The sequence below is a fragment of the Phocoena phocoena genome, chromosome 20 (assembly GCF_963924675.1).
Source record: "Phocoena phocoena chromosome 20, mPhoPho1.1, whole genome shotgun sequence".
In the NCBI taxonomy this organism is placed as follows: Eukaryota; Metazoa; Chordata; class Mammalia; order Artiodactyla; family Phocoenidae; genus Phocoena; species Phocoena phocoena.
The window spans coordinates 9,295,197-9,311,928 of NC_089238.1; the positions used below are offsets into that span (position 1 = coordinate 9,295,197).

Consider the following 16,732-nt stretch of genomic DNA (forward strand, 5'->3'; position numbering starts at 1 on the left):
GGGACCAACTGGGGACCACAGGTGGAGGAAGAAATCCTGGAGTTGGCACGGGCAGGAGGCAAGGCCTTTCCTGGGTCCGGAAGGTCAGGAAGGATCTGGGACAATGTACCAGGCCAAGGGGGAAGGGTGGGCATTCCAAGGGATTCTGTGCCATGCCGTGGTCCTCTGCTGCTTCTCAGATCAATCCCCAGTGTCTCTGGGGCCAGACCCGGGTGCAAATCCCAATTCTGCCATTTCCCTGCTGTGTGGCCTTGAGTACTTTCCTTAACCTCTCTGAGCGTAACATCCTTCTTTATAAGATGAAAATGATGGTGCCCACCTCCTTGAGTGATTATGGGGTTCAAAGAGATCATTTTTATAAAACATTGAATACCGTAGTGTGCACTCAATGGATATTTGGTGAATAAGTGGCTCTTAGTTCCAGATGTGATGAAAAATGAGGTTTTAATCCAAAAGAGGTAGGAAAGCATTTGCTTTGGAGTCACATGGCCCTGGGTTAGAGCCTCAGCTCTGCCACTTGCGTGTTATATGACTCCGGGCCACTGAGTTTTCCTCTCTGAGCTTTAGGGACTTGTCTCTAAAATGGGACCATAACTGTGTCACCCACATGGAGTTCTTGTGAAAATTAGATCAGATCACGAAGGTAACTGTGCCGCACAACGTCTGGCTCACAGTAAGGGGCTGTTGTTATGATTAGGAATGGCTCTGGAGTATATGGAGGCAGCAGACTCCCAGCCTTGGAGTAAAGGAAGATGGGGGTTAGGGGAATTTTCAGATATGGAGCTTTACTGAATGGATAGGGAAACTGAGGCCCAGGGAGAAGGGTCTTTCCAGAGGTCACAGAGCACCTTGCAGGCCAAGCAAGGACCAGCAACAAGGGAAACGACCCCCTTCCGGATCTCCATGGGGAATTAAAGTCAGAAGGGATCAAGGGTAAGGGGTGGGCCCTTTAAATCCTAAGCTCCACCTTTGCTTAGAAGGGTCTTTGGGGGAGTATAAAAGGGGGTGCAATTCCTCTCTGCTCCAGAAAACCATCTGCTCCTCCTGTCCCCGGGCCCCCAGCCCACCTCTCTCCAGCCGCCCACCACCTCCACCTGGATGCCATGCAGCAGCCTACCTTCGACATGTGGAAGGACTACTTCAACCTGAGCCAGGTGGTGCTGGCACTGATCCAGAGTCGGGGGCAAGGGCCGGAGGCCCAAGCGACCGGGGAGCCGGGACCTGGGCCCCAGCTGGGGCAGGATCAGGGACAGGGAGGGCAGGGGGCCAGCGGGGGCCTGGCCACCCTGTGCAACTTTTGCAAACACAATGGGGAATCTCGCCACGTGTACTCCTCACACCAGCTGAAGACACCAGAGGGCGTGGTGGTGTGTCCCATCCTGCGGCACTATGTGTGTCCCCTGTGCGGGGCCACGGGGGACCAGGCCCACACACTCAAGTACTGCCCGCTAAACGGAGGCCAGCAGTCTCTCTATCGCCGCAGCGGGCGCAATTCCGCCGGCCGCAAGGTCAAGCGCTGAGGGCCATCAAGTACCCACCCCCTGCACCCCCCAGCCCTCCCGGTTCAATCCTCCCAAGTCCCTGGACTCCCCCGGACTCCCCCAGCCCTGTGGAATGTCTGACCCCCAGAACTCCATCCCTGCTGAATCCTGAAACAACGGAGGCTATGGGGAGCCCGGCCAGCCCTGCCCTTTGGAACTCTCCGCCCCTGGGGTTCTGTCCTGGCAGTGTCTGTGGATTCTTGGTGCAGCAGGACCCCTGCCCCTTGGACCACACAACCCTGTGGCTCCTTCTGGGTCACGGTTCATGGATCTTTAGTTCTTCTGGGACACTAGCCCTGCCCCCTTTGACTTCTCAGCCCTCAGGGTTCCATTCCTTGCAGAATTCTTGGACTCTTGGACCTACAGGAGCCCACTGTGCTCTCTTAGAGCAACCCTCAGAATTTGGAGAGCTGTGAACAGGCTGGCTTGGACCTTCCAGCCCAAGAACTTCAAGATGGGATTCTGACTTGAACCAGCCTTCTCCGTCTGCTCCAGCCACCAGCAGACCCACCGTTTCATCGTGGACGGCGCCAGATGGGTCCTTCCCTGCTCTCAGCAGCCTATCCATCAGGAGCTTGGGGAAGGACGGGGCACGCCTGAGGGGCACCATGTCTTCGCAGGCTTATCTGGGGCTGGAGAGCCTTGGAGTGAGCCGATACTCTTGAACTCCCCCTGGTTGTTCTTCCCATTGTTCACTCCGTTTCACGGCACTGGTGCCCGACACGGCAAATCATCGATGGGTCCTTTCCCCAGCGAGAGAGCGTCTCTCCACCATCTCCCAACTGCCCCCAAGTCACCATAGTTTGTAAAGTTCCTTTTTTTTTTTCCTCCCGTTTTTTCATCCTCCAACAGTTAAGTCAACGAAGCTCCCACAGGAAAGAGGTGTGGATACCCGGATGGGAATGGCAACCGCCTAGATTTTATTTTAGGGGCAAAGAGAAGCCCCAGTCAGATTTTAAGTTGTTCGGTTTTTGGCTCAGGGCCGGCGCGGGTGTTGAGCTCTAGTAAATAAAAAGTGTTTCTGGTTGTCTTTGAAATCGCTATGTCTATTTCCTGCGAGGCTGGGGGAGGGAGAGTGGGGGGATCCTAATTTGGCCCAAAACGTGGGAAGCAGGAGGCAGAGCAGGAAGGAGACCTGGATCCCTCCCACGCATGTGACCCCCTTACATCCTCTGACACAGGTCACCTATGGACTGGTCCCCCAAGTCCCAGCCTCCGCCTTGACCCCAGATTCTCTTTCCCTGTCCTTCCCAGGGCTGTGTCCAGGGTCGTCTCCCAGCCTGCTAGAGCTCAGGTCTTCCAGGACCGACTTTATGGTTGTCCTTAAACTTTAGGCTCCCAGATTCCATTAGAGAGGTGACAAAAAGTATGGTCCCCACCTCGGGGAAACGCAGATATGCACGAAATGTTGCATATAAAATCAGGGCTTCTTTTATTCCATTGTTCCACACATATTTACTGAGCTCCTACTTTGTGCCAGGCACTGCTCTGGGTATTGGCAGGTACAACGATGAGCAAAGCAGACAAGACTCCTGCCCTCGGGGAGCTGACATTCTAGTGGGGATGGGGGTGCCGTGACCATCAAGCGATAAATATATAATATGTCAGGTGGGTGATAAGTGCTGTGAAGGAAAAGGAATCAGAGTAAAGGGATGGAGAGTGAAGGAGAGGCTGTTTTACGTGGGGGTGTGGTCAGGGGAGGTCTTTCTGTGGAGGTGACGCTTGAGCAGAGTCCAAATAAATTGAGGAAACCAGGAGGGCATTCCAGGCAGAGATGGCAGTGAGTTCAAAGGCCCTAAGGTGGGATGGAATCTGGTGTGTTTGCAGAACAAGCAGGAGGCCAGCTGAGTAAGAGATAAGATCAGAGAGGCGAAAGGGCAGGCAGGGAGTTCAGAATCTTGCGGACGTTGGTGAGAATTTGACCTCCATTGTGCATTTTCAGACTCTGAAATCTGTGAGAGTGAGAGGGCTCCACTCTCACATAGAGTAGTCACAGAGAAAAAAACAGAGACTCCCATTAAGGACCTCCGCTCACAGGTCCTTTGCCAAAAACGCAGCTCTGCCCTTAACAGAGATCCCCAAGGCCCCCCAAACAGTAGCCCAAAGGGATGCCCTAAGCCCGGAGCTGTGGTGTACGCATGCGACAGGTTGAGCCCTGGAGAAAGTGGGGGGCTGCATCGGGCAGGAAGCTGATGGCCTCTCACATGTGATGACGGAGGAGAGCTTAATAGTTTAGTAAAGGGACGGACTCTGGTAAACCGTGTGCAGCAGTTATGGAAAGCAACAAGGGGTGGTACACTCAGGACTGGGGTGGGAGGGAGAATTACGACGGGGGACGGGGTGCATTTTACACTGGAGAAGTGAGGGGGAAGATGCTGAGGTCAGTCTGGGGTAGAGGATATGAAGTGCCTGGGGACATCCAAGGTGAAAGCGTCCAGGAGGCTGCCGGACACCTGATCTGGGGCTCTGAGGAGAAGACAGAGAATTAGCGATCAAGTTTTGTTTTTGTTTTTTTTTTTTTGGTTTGTTTTTGTTTTAATTTAATTGTTTTTTGTTTTTGTTTTTTAAGGAATTAGTTTTTTAGTGAATTTTCATTTATTTAGCAGATAATTAAGTGGCAGCATAGCTCTGACAAGAGCTGAGGACACTAAAGGAGCTGCAGTAATCATGTACCCTGACCTTGATCTCCTCCAGCACCTGCAGAGCTCCACACACCCCTGCCGATGGCTCCCTACTTGCAGGCTCCTGCAGAGGTCCAGGCCAGATTTAGACCCAACTCCCGCCTCAGCCCAGACTCTCATGGAGCCACAGCATCGTGGATGCCTCCCCTGGATGCCCAGTATATTCATTTCCAAGGGCCACCATAACAAAGGACCATAAACTGGGCGGCTTAAACACCAGAAATGCATTCTCTCACTGTTCTGGAGGCTAGAAATCTGAAATCAAGCTGTTGGCAGTGCCACACTCTCTCCAAAGGCTCTAGGGGAGGATCCTTGCGTCTTCCAGCTTCTGGTGGCCCCAGGTGGTCTTGGCTTGTGGCAGCATCACTCCCATCTCTGCCTCTGTCTTCACAGAGCTGTCCTCTTCCCTCTGTGTGTCTCTCTCCTCTTCTTATAAGGACACCAGTCATGTCAGCTGAAGGACCTACCCTACTCTAGTATGACCTCATCTTAGGTAATTACATCTGCAATGACCCTAGAAGGTCACGTTCTGAAGTAGGAGGGGTTAGGACTTCAATATTACTTTGGGGGACACAGTTCAACCCATAACACCCATTGAGAACCTTACACTCACCATGTCCTAACTGACCCCATCTCCCCAACTGGGACCTGAGCTGGAGAACTGGGTGTCACCTCCCTTTCCCTCCCCAACCTGACTGCACTCTGTACACTCTGTAACTGCACTCTGTACATCCCGCCTCTCAAATGTCCCATGCCCCTTAGAGCACCCCCTACTTGTGCCTTGAGTCCCACCCACTGTGCCCACTCAAGGACATGGCTCCAGCAATTCTCCCCTCTCTCCTCTGCAGCATCAATCTCCCCCCTTCTGGATCATCCCTTTGGACACACAAACATACTGTGACATCTCCCATCTGAAATAAACCTCTGGAGATCCCGTGGAGAGATACCACCCCATTTCTGTGCTAGAAAGGATCATCTACACTGGCAATCCCTAAAGCCTCTCCTGAACCCACCCAATCAAGCTACTGCCCCCACCACACCCCCAAAATTGCCCCGTCCAGGATTACTGATGAATTCCTTATCACTAGCCCCAGTGGTCAGTTCTCAGTCCTCATTGGACTTGACTTCTAGGCAGCGTTTGGCATCACTAACCCTTCCCTCCTCCTGGATTTGCACTTCTCACTTGGCCTCCAGCACAGCAGACAGCGCTGGTTCTCTTTTCACTCTCTGACTGTGCCTCCTCAGTCTCCTTGGAGGATCCCAGCCCTCTACATCGGAGTGTCTAGACTCAAGGCCGTGGAACTTTTTTTTTTTTTAATGTGGACAATGTTTAAAGTCTTTATGGAATTTGTTACAATACTGCTTTTTGCCGCTTTGGGTCTTCGTTGCTGCACGGGGGTTTTCTCTAGTCGCGGCGAGAGGGGGCTACTCCTTGTTGCGGTGCGCGGGCTTCTCATTGTGGTGGCTTCTCTTGTTGCGGAGCACAGGCTCTAGGCGCGCGGGCTTCAGCAGTTGTGGCTCGTGGGCTCTAGAGCGCAGGCTCAGTAGTTGTGGCGCATGGGCTTAGTTGCTCCGCAGCATGTGGGATCTTCCTGGACCAGGGCTCGAACCCATATCCTCCGTATTGGCAGGCGGATTCTTAACCACTGCACCACCAGGGAAATCCACTTCTTTTCTATCTACACTTGCTCCCCTGCCAATCTCTCCCAGTCTTAAATGTCATTATTCACTGATAATTACTAAATTCATATCTTAAGACTGGAACCTCGGGCTTCCCTGGTGGCGCAGTGGTTGAGAGTCTGCCTGCTAATGCAGGGGGACACGGGTTCGTGCCCCGGTCCGGGAAGATCCCACATGCCGCGGAGCAGCTGGGCCCGTGAGCCATGGCCGCTGAGCCTGCGCGTCCGGAGCCTGTGCTCTGCAGCGGGAGAGGCCACAACAGTGAGAGGCCCGCGTGCTGCAAAAAACAAACAGACAAACAAACAAAAAAAGACTGAAACCTCTCCCCTGAAGCCCAGACTCAAATATCCAACTGCCTACCTCACCTTTGTACTTGGGCAAACCTGCACTTCTGATCCTCTTACAGTCCTTTGCCCGTCTTTGCTTCTGGCAGCTCCATTCTTCCGTTACTCAGGCCAAAGTCACTAGAGTCATCTTCAACTCCTCTTTCTCTCACTTCCTCTACCCAATTCCACTTCACCTCACCTCAGCAGCTACCACCCTAGTTGAAGCCACCACCACGACCTCTCACCTGAGCCACTGTAGTCACCTCCTCACTGGGCCCCAGATTCCACTCTCGCTCCCTAAACTCAGTTTCTGCTACTGTTAACACCAGAGTCAGGGACTTCCCTGGTGGCGCAGCAGTGAAGAATCCGCCTGCCAACGCAGGGGACATGGGTTTGAGCCCTTGTCCCAGGAAGATCCCACATGCTGAGGAGCAACTAAGCCCGTGTGCCACAACTACTGAGCCTGCGTACCTAGAGCCCGTGCACCTAGAGCCCACGCTCCGCAACAAGAGAAGCCACTGCATTGAGAAACCCGTGCACCTGAACAAAGAGCAGTCCCTGCTCACCACAACTAGAGAAAGCCCGCATGCAGCAACGAAGACCCAACGCAGCCAAAAATGAATAAATTTACTTTAAAAAATAATAAAAAAATAAAACGACACACACACACACACACCCCATACTCCCCAACCCTTTTGCCTACTTCCATTTATTTCATGGTACTTATCACCTTTCCACTTATATATCTTATTAATTTTGCTAAATGTTTCACTCTCCCAACTACAAAGTGAGCTCCATGAGGGTACAGATTTTTGTCTTCTATATTCACTGCACCTAGAATTGAGTAGGTGCTCAATAAATATTTGTTTGAATGATGAATGAAGCACTGTTTGTGGAATGACCTTGAGAACTCCAGCAGGATGCTAAGCTACAAATTTCTCAGTGTAGACCTAACTCCATCATCCTACCTTCCAGCTAGAACCCGTGTTCTAGGTTCATTCCTGCCTCCATGCATTTGCTTAAAGTCATGCCTGTGCTAGGATCACCCCTTACCAGCCAAGAAGCTCTCCCTCTGATCTCCCTCCCCGCGTGCCAGCCGTGACGTGTGTGGACACTGGTCCCACCAGGTAGGGTTGGAAGGTAGATGAGTTGCTATGGTTACTGCACCCGCCTGGAGCCGAATATCCCCAGGGTGCCCCGCCCCTACGGGTAGTAGTTAGCAGATCCCGAGCAGCCCCGCGCAGGGGCGGGTATAAGGGGCTGCAAACCCAGTTTTGTTACGCTCCCCACCCCACCCACGCAGTTGTCATGGAAACGAACCGCTTCCCTCCAGCACCGTCTCCCTCCCTGTCCTCTAAGAGAGACACAGGAATAGCTAGAGGGCTGGGTGGGCTGGAAGACGGTCCGAAAGGCTAGGAAACCATTCGGTCCCATCACTCTCCAAGGTCTCTCCCTCATCCTCCAAGGATTGCTACGCCTGCGCAGAGACGGAGTCCGAGTACCAAAGCTAGCGGGGAGAGAAAGGCGCGCATGCGTGCGAGGGTTTTGAGCGTGCGTTCTTGTGGCATCAGTGAGCTAGGGGAAAGAGCGCTGCGCTAACCTTGCGCCTGCGCAACTGCGGCCCGCTTACGGAGGCCGGTGGAGGGCAATTCTGCGCTTGCGCTCTGGCGGGGGGGAGTGAAACCCAAGATGTTCGGGCGTTGGGGGACCGTCTGGCGCTAGGTGCGCCTGCGCCTTGGCTCGCGGGGCGGCCGGGGGCGGGGCCCAGAAGGGGAGGGAGAAAGCCGGCAGGGGGAGGGAAGAGGCCGCAGAAGCCCGAGTCTTGACCGACGGGCAGGCGGGGGCTGCGGCGGCGCCGGTGAGTGACCCGCGGCCCAACTCGGTCCCCACCCTCCGCGACCCTCACTCTTCCCAGAGTCTCCCGTAGCCCCAGTTGGCCCCTCCTAATCCCGGACCCTCATAACCCTCAGGGCTCCCCTTGATTCGTGGCAATCCCCAAAGCCCCCACAATCCCCGCAGACCCTAATGCCTAATATTTTATTCTCCCAGTTTCTCCACTGTCCTAGGAGCCCCCAATTCACAATTATTTCTGGACTGCTCCTCTAAGGACCACTTCTCTTATTGGTCTTACAGACGTCCCATTGCCCTGGAACCCCCAGAGCGCTCCTCTGCTCCAGATCCCCCCCTTCCTGCTGCATCTCCTCTTCAACATCTCCTTATCCCCATCACCCTCGTGCTTCTTTGACCCCCGAGATACCCCCATTCTCCTTCCATTTCCCATCCTCCTATGCCCCCAATTCTCCTCTAACTCCCGCAGACACCCCCTCTTCCTTCCGCTTTTCCTCATTTCCCTCCACTCCTCCATACCCATACCCAATTAACATCAACTCCATGGCCTGGCACTTTACGCCGCGCCAGGCACAGGATGAGCGCTCAGCCGGTGTCATCTATTATTAGGCACTCTGACGGACCCCCGCTGCCCGTCGCCTCCGTCCGCCCTTCGCCCCCACCCCTATCCCCGGGGACACAGCAGACGGTATCGGGGCGGCCGGGGTGGGGCGGGCGGCGCGGGGCCGCTGAACCCCTGCCAGCGCCGTGCGCCCTGTGCCCGCAGCGCCGGCGCCCCCCATGCGCCAGGCGGCCGGACGGCGGCGTCGGGGGGCGCCATGGCCTCGGCGGCGGCGGGCGAAGCGGAAGAGACCACCCGGCTGCGCAAGCCGCGCTTCTCGTTCGAAGAGAACCAGATCCTGATCCGTGAGGTGCGCGCCCACTACCCGCAGCTCTACGGCGCTCAGAGCCGTCGGGTGAGCGTGGCCGAGCGGCGGCGTGTGTGGGACGGCATCGCCGCCAAGATCAACGGCATCACCAGCTGGAAGCGCACTGGCCAGGAGGTGCAGAAGCGCTGGAACGACTTCAAGCGCCGCACCAAGGAGAAGCTGGCTCGCGTGCCGCACTCCACACAGGGCACCGGGCCTGCCGCCGAGGACGCCTTCTCCGCCGAGGAGGAGACCATTTTTGCCATCCTGGGGCCGGGTGTGGCGGGGCCAGGAGCTGGTGCAGGGGCAGAGCAGCCCTCCACGGCCGCCTCTTCACAGCCACCGGCCCCAAGTGCCTGCGCCCAACGCTGTGTGTTGTCTGAGGACCGCAAGGAGGACCGACGGGCAGGTGAGTTCCTTCAGCATCACCTCAGCAAAAGCAAACAAATTTTACTTTGTGCCTGGCGCTGTTCCAAGCCCTTTATATGGTTCATCAGATCCTCACTATAGCTGTGGGAAGGGGGGTACTGTTATAATCCCCATTTTACACCTGTGGAGACTGAGGCTCAGAAAAGTGTAGTAATGGTCGGAGTCGGCAATGGAACCCAGACCTAGGAGGCTTGGCTCCAGAGTCCACTCATGGGATCATCAGCTCACCCATGATTTCATTAAACTGTAGTGTAGGGGGAGTGACTCTGAAGGCAGATAGTCTGGGCTCCAGTTACAACTTTGCCACTCAACTGTGTCATTTGGGATAAGTTACTGCACATCAGTTTCTACATCTGTAAAATGGGGATAAAAAATGGTCCCCGCCTCAAAGGGTTGCTGGGAAGATTAAATGAGTTAATATGTGTAATTTGCTTGGTACATTACTTTCTTGCTAGCTATTGATATAATTACCAGTGCTGTGAAACACGAACTGTTTCACCATTTTATAAATCAAAGACTCAGGGAGGTTTGGAAATTTTCCCAAGGTCATGCCCTGAGTAGAGGAGGTGGGGAGAGTGGAGTACAAAACTTCCCACTCAGCCTTGACTCTGGATGATTATTTCTTCCACAGCTATTCCCCAGTCAACTGACCCGAGCTGGACAGTGTTGGGGACAGAGATGTGACTGAGACATCCTCAGGCCTGCCCTTCTGGGGCTCACAGTCCACTGGGGGAGACAGACCCATGCATAGACAGTGATGACTCAAAGCAGGCAGGGCTGGGCTATGAGAGTCCCTAGGGGACATCTGATCCAGACTGGGAATTCAAGGAGGGCTTCCTGGAGAAGGAGCCATCAGAGCCGAGATGCAAAGAGTGAGGATGAAGAAGAGACGGGAAAGTGTTCCTGGAGAACAGCATGTACAGTGGCTTGGAGACAAGAAAGCTTGGCCAGTTTAGGAAACTGAGAGATGCTGCCCAGTTAGGGGAGGGGAGGAAGGGAGAGTGGAAAGATTAAAGAAAGGACATGTTTTGAGATGAGATCAGAGAGGTCAGCAAAAGCCAAACCTTGCAGGACCTTTAGGCTGAGATAAGGAGTTCAGTTTTATTCTAAGTACTATGGGGAGCCATACAAGGGTTTAGAGAAAGAGGGGGCACATGATCCAACAAGGCAGCTCAGGATCATGTAATTTCTGAGAGGTTCATTCACCCACCCAAGGTCACACAGCAAGTAAGTAAGTAGAAGGGTTGGAACTTGAATATAGGTTGTGTCCAACTCACCGTCCATGCACTTGACCACTGGCTAGATGGCCTGATATATACCGTATATATGCATACATATATATGTAAATATGTAAGTAGTTTACATATATATAAACAATTAATATTGACTACGAGTTAATGTGTGTGCCAGAATTGGATCACATGTGGTTTAAAATAAAGGTCAGGACTTTGGATTTTATCTTGAGGGCATTTGGGCGGCATGAAAGTGTCTTAAGCCAGAGAAAGACACAATCACTCGGGACCCTTGTACTCAATATGAATCAAACCTCAGTGTTTCTACCTGTGAAATGGCCCCATTGAACCAGTGTGGAGATGGCAAACTTATTACTTCAAAAGCTGTACAGCCCCTTATTCATTCATTCAACAGATATTTATTGAGCGCGTATTCTGAGGCAGACACCGTGGTAGGTGCTGGGAATACTCTGAAGAAAGACAATTTTCCTTCCCTTATGGAGCTGACATTCTAGTTATGGGAGACAGACGACAAACAAGTAATCCCCCAAAGCAGATTATACAAAGAGGTGATAAGAACTAAAAGAAGTAAAACAAAGCATGTTAAGAGGATAGTGAGTGATGGAGAGGGGGCCTCTGTAGAGAGGGGAAATTTGAGCAGAGGACCTGAATAGAGAGACCGAGCCAAATAGATATCTGCGGGAAGAGTACTGCAGCTGGAGGAAACAGCAGGTGCAAAGACCCTGAGGCAGGTATGTGCCTAAAGTGTCCTTGATTAGAATCTCACACAGAGATTACCCACTGTGTAAAACTCTTAAAAGAGGAACTGCTCTGATTGAAGGACAGGAACAGGGCCTGGGGCAGCCTGAGGCATCTTTGTTGACACTGGAAGGAGAGATAAGAACCATTTATCTTGTGACCTAATATTTGAATGAAAGAACAGTAACAACCACATTGAGACCTTATTATATGCCAGGTACTGGCCTATGCCCTGGCCCATGGTAATTCACTTAATGCCTGTAACGGCCCTCAGGGAGATATTCCTTTACAGGGTTACTTGGTCCTATGTTCACACACATCCATTTACAGGTGGGGAAACTGAGGCCCAAAGGTTGCGAATAACTATGATTTTAACTCTCACGGTGGTCCTTACATGACGCCTGTGAGCCCTGTGGGCATGAAGGCTGGGCCCCCTTTCTGTTCTTTTTACTCGGTAGCCTGGAAAAGTCATATATTTTTCCAGGTGGCTGGAATTCTCATGCCCTTTATGAAGAAGACTCGCCACCCCACCGTCAAGCCCACAGCCCCAGCCCAAGGAATGGTTAAAAGCATAGGCTCCAGAACCTGCCTGGTTCAAAGTCCTCTTCTCCCATTCACCAGCTCTGTGACACCTCTTTGGGCCTCAAGTCACCTCATCTGTAAAATGGGCTAATACTGATAGCGCGTACCCCAAAGACTGGCTCGGAGGACTGGGTGAAATAACATAGGAGAACTTAGCCACTGTGCCCAGGGTCGGCCAGGAAAGTGTCCAACCACCGTTAGCTCTGGTTATTGTCTCTCTGCCAGCCTCTCTTACTTGCCCAGGCCGGCTGGCCCAAAGAGTCTGGAGCCCCAGCCTTCGAGCCTGGGGGTGTGGGGGGATAGTGATCCTGGAAGAGGGAACAAGATGTGCACTGAGGCAAGGAAGAAGAATAGAAAGGGGCAAAAGCTGAGGCCTTGTAGCCCTAGAGAGAGGCCTGGACTGTCCCCTGTGGGTGCTGCGGAGCTGCGGGAGGGTTGTTGCCAGGACCTGGGGCCTGGTGCCCAATCAGTACTAACTCCCAGGAAGCCACAGTTCTTTTCTCATTAAAGACAAAATTTTGTGCTGGACATTGTTCTAGGCGCTGGGTAAACAGCAGTGAACAAAAACAAAGCCCTGCCTGATGGAGCTGACATAAGGAGGAGGAGACAGACCACAAACACAGAGTGATCCCATGCCAGGTGGAGATAAGTGCTATAAAAGAAATCAGGTAGGGCTAGGAGAGAGAAAAGGACAGAGCTGCTTCAGACGGAGGGTCAAGGAAAGTCTCTCCAAGGAGGCCATGTTTGAGCAGAAGCCCGAGGAGGTGAGGGAGGGAGCCAAGCAGGTATCTGGGGAAAGATCTTTCCAGGCTGAAGGAACAGAAAGTGCAAAGGCCCTGAGGCAGGAGCGGGCCTAAAGTGTATGAGGACCCAGGACTTCCCTGGTAGTCCAGTGGTTAAGACTCTGTGCTTCCAACGCAGGGGGCTCGGGTTTGATCCCTGATCGGGGAACTAAGATCCCACATGCCGCCCGGCGTGGCCAAAATTAAAAAAAAAAGTGTATGAGCCCCTGCAGGGAGGCCAGTTTGGCTACAGTCAAGTGAACGAAAGAGAGTGAGAGAAGGAGTGGGAGACGAGGTTAGGGAGGCAATGGAGGCACATCGTGGGGACCTTGAAAACTTTGCTTTTACTGTGGGTGAGATAGTAGCCACAGGAGGCTTTTGAGCAGAGAAAGACATCTCACTTGTATTTTTTTAACATCTTTATTAAGGTAGAATTCTCATACCGTACAACCTACCCATTTAAAGCATACAATTCAGTGGCATTTAGTATATTCATAGAGCTGCACCTTACCATCACTACTATCAATTTTAGAACATTTTCATCACTCCAGAAAGAAACCCTGTACCTTAGCCATCAACCCCCCGCCTCGTTCCCCCATCTCTGCCCAGCCCTAGGCAACCAGTAATCTACTTTCTGTCTCTCTAAGATTTGCCTATTTTGGACATTGCATGTAAATGGATCATATGACATGTGGTCCTTTGTGAGTAGCTACTTTCCTGTAGCGCATAACTGTGGTGTATTTTAGTTGGACCCCTGAGGCTGCTGGTGGAGAACAGACTCTAAGGGGCGGGGGTGTGGGCTGGGAGCCCAGTGAATAGTCCAGGTTGGGAGATGGTGGTGGTTGGACCAGGGTGGGGGACGTGGAGGAGGACAGATGTTGGGTTAGTTTGAAGGCAGAGCCAACGGTATTTGTACACGAGTGGTGTCTTGGGAGAGAAGAGGGGGTTTTTGTCCTGAGCAGCTAGAAGGATGGAGCTGCCATCATCTGAGATGGGGTGGCTGAGGGAGGAGCAGGTTGGGGGAGGGCCAGGAGCTCAGCTCCAGGCAAGGGGGTTGGAGGCATTATAGGACGGGATTATTGGAGGGGATATGCTGAGTACACAGCCAGAGGGAGAGCTTCAGGCTGGGCCCGGAAACCTGGGCGCCTCTGCACACGGACTCTTCAAGTCCGTGAGCACAAATGAGATCCCAGGTGAGAGGAGGCGGAGGAAGCCCCGCAGGCTTGGGGTTAAACTGGCACAGATCAGAGTTGAGACTGAAATCCTGCCCTCCTGATAGGAGAGAGACCCCTACTCCCCGCCTCCAGAAGTTCCCCCTTCTCCTACTCCAGCCACCCAACCTCTTCTCCAGGCCCTCCTCCCGTGGGGCCTCCCCAGGATCCAGCAGTGCTGCCTGAGGGGGGTGGGGGGGGGCGGGTGTGGATGGTTCAGAGCCTTCTAGCATGTTGGCATTTACACTGAATGAGATAAGAGCTGCTTGGCTCGGCAGGGGACCTCCAGGACCCTGTTCCATTAAGGCTGGTATCGGCCACCAGATTATTGTTAAATATATTGTCTCTCTCCCCTGGGTCATGGGGCTTCTGCTCCAAGACATGACCTGACTTAGGTTTGAAAAGGATGCCTTTGGGTCCAGGGTGGGTGGGAGGTGGGAAAGGGAAATCATGACAGCGTTAGGGGTCCCCCACATCTTACCTACATCTCTTTCTCCACAGATACACCAGCCCACAGCAAGGGGGGCTCGAGCAGCCCGGAGCCTTGGGCCAGACCCTCCTGCAATCCTCAGGAAGGGGGCTGCCCGGCACCCAAGGAGCGTGAGTCCCCGCCCCCTCCGGCCCTGCAGACCATCCAGCTACCCCGCCTGGCCTTGTCTCCACCCCCCCCAGCCCCTCCGCTGCCACCACCCCCCGAGCCACCGCAGCAGGTCCAAGTGGCACCCTCGCCTTCCAGCTCCCCCTCCCCTCCACTGCCTCCACCCTCGGCCCCAGACCCCTCCCTGGACTTCCTGCGGGCCCAGCAGGAGACTGCCAACGCGATCCGGGAGCTGGCCGGCACCCTTCGCCAGGGACTAGCCCAACTGAGCGAGGCCCTCAGCGCCCTGCTGCCCCTTCTGCCTGGAACCCCCGCTGACCCACTGCCCCCGCCCCCGCCCCCACCTCCACCGCCCAGGCCTGTCTTGTCCCCCCCCTCCCCCAAGGTGGAGGTCACCCCAGAGCCTGTGTCCGTGGTGGCTGCAGTCGTGGACGGGGCTGTGGTGGCAGCCAGGGGGGTGATCATTGCCCCTAGGAGCGAGGAGGGGGCCCCCCGGCCGCCGCCCGCCCCACTCCCTCCCCATGACTCCCCACCACACAAAAGGAGGAAAAGTTTCCCTACACGGAAGAGGCGGGGGCGGTGGAAATCGCCGTGACATCTGCCGTGGGGTTCAAGCTTGTCTGCGCACCTTCTGCCTGCACCTCCTCCCCCCAGCTTAGCCCAGTGGAGGAGGGCAATGCACTTTCCCCATCCCAGCTGCACCCGGGCTCCCTGCTGCGGGGCTCGAGCACCCCACTCCCTGTACTAGTTAGTGCCTGATTCTGGGGGGCCTCCTTGATGGGCCCCCCAGCCCTTATCAGTACAGCGCTGTCTGCCTGGCTGCTTTCCTTAACCCTGACTTCTAAGCCATGGATTTTATGTTATTTATTATTGCCCTTCGTGGGTTGCGGAGGGAACCTGCACATCCCCCTCCCCTAACAGAACTCCTGGCCTTGACTTGAAGACAACTGACCCACTTCCCCTACCCAGACTTTGGAGGGGGTGGGAGTTTCAAGACAAGTCAGAATATGGATGAAGAGGTTATTGCAGTCTGTACCCTAGGGGCGGGTGGAGTTCTCACTGGTGCAGGTTGAGCCTTCTGCCTCCCGTTGCAGTCTCTGACCTCCAGAGCTCAACCCCCTCCGTGCTCCCCAGTGGTGACAAGATATCAATAAACTTATTTTTAATATAATTACTTGGGGCTCTGTCTGAGACAGGCCTGAAGTTCCAACGCCTACACCTGCCTCATCCCTCCATGGGCAGGTGACACCCCCTTGAAGTTTTAGAGGCTGGTGGTTTTCCAGACTTTTTTTTTTTTTTTTTTCTTAAAGCCATCAAGTCCTGTGTTCAAATCTTCTGCCTACTTTTTCATCCTTCGGATACCAACCTAAATGTCATCTCTGGGAGGACATCCTGGATTCCTTCCCCCAGGCTAGGGTGGGTCTGCTTCTTAGATTCTCTCAGCCTCCTGTGGTCAGTAAATGAACACGTGCCCTTATCTATTTAAAGCCTGCTTCCTGTATAGTTTCATGAAGGGAGGAGCTGGTTCTCTTTTTTACTCCCAAACTGGCTGCAGAGCCTGGTAGCAAAGTAGCTAATAGCCATCACCCTGGACTCAGACCTGGCTCAACCCCCTGGTGCTGCCCTGGCCAGCTGTGTAGCTATGGCCCCACTGTCCTCATCTGTAATACGGGCATAAAGATTTAGGTGTCTTGGTGCTCCTTTTTCTGGGCCAGGTGCCATGCTAAGAATTTATTTGCATGTTTGCATTTTAACCTGAAGGTACCCAATGAAAAGCAGATTTTAGGGGGTCTCCATTTTTTCCTGAGAAGTTTAGGGACTTGCCCTAAATTTGTCAGGGGCCAATCCAGTCCACCTGAAGCCAGCCTCCGGCCAGAACTCCTGACTCCAACTACTGTTTACTAAAGAATGGCCCAAAGACAATTTTAGGCGATATGTGGATGGCCTTTTTAACTGTTCTATGGTTATATGTGTATGTAGTTTTATTTTGTAAAAATGTACCTAGTACATAAAACCCATGATCATGCACATAATACTGCTTAGGATGAGGCAAAAGTAAATAGTGTTTTATTCACAGGAGTCAACTTCAAGAAAAATGTTAATACAGGTGGTAAACAAAATGGTGAAGCTGAGACTGAAATTTGGGTAACATAAA

At 53.4% G+C, this 16,732-nt stretch overlaps 2 protein-coding genes across 2 annotated transcripts; both read left to right on the forward strand.

Annotated features, from left to right (window-relative positions):
• Positions 1-800: 800 nt before the first annotated feature.
• NANOS2 (nanos C2HC-type zinc finger 2) lies at positions 801-1,574 on the forward strand. The gene has a single exon (XM_065899530.1). It carries the CDS (start codon positions 1,104-1,106, stop codon positions 1,518-1,520), a length of 417 nt encoding a protein of 138 aa, XP_065755602.1. The 5' UTR covers positions 801-1,103; the 3' UTR covers positions 1,521-1,574.
• A 7,320-nt stretch (positions 1,575-8,894) lies between these two features.
• MYPOP (Myb related transcription factor, partner of profilin) lies at positions 8,895-15,172 on the forward strand. The gene is made up of 2 exons (XM_065899727.1): positions 8,895-9,393; positions 14,481-15,172. Exons 1-2 carry the CDS (start codon positions 8,895-8,897, stop codon positions 15,170-15,172), a joined length of 1,191 nt encoding a protein of 396 aa, XP_065755799.1.
• Positions 15,173-16,732: the final 1,560 nt, after the last annotated feature.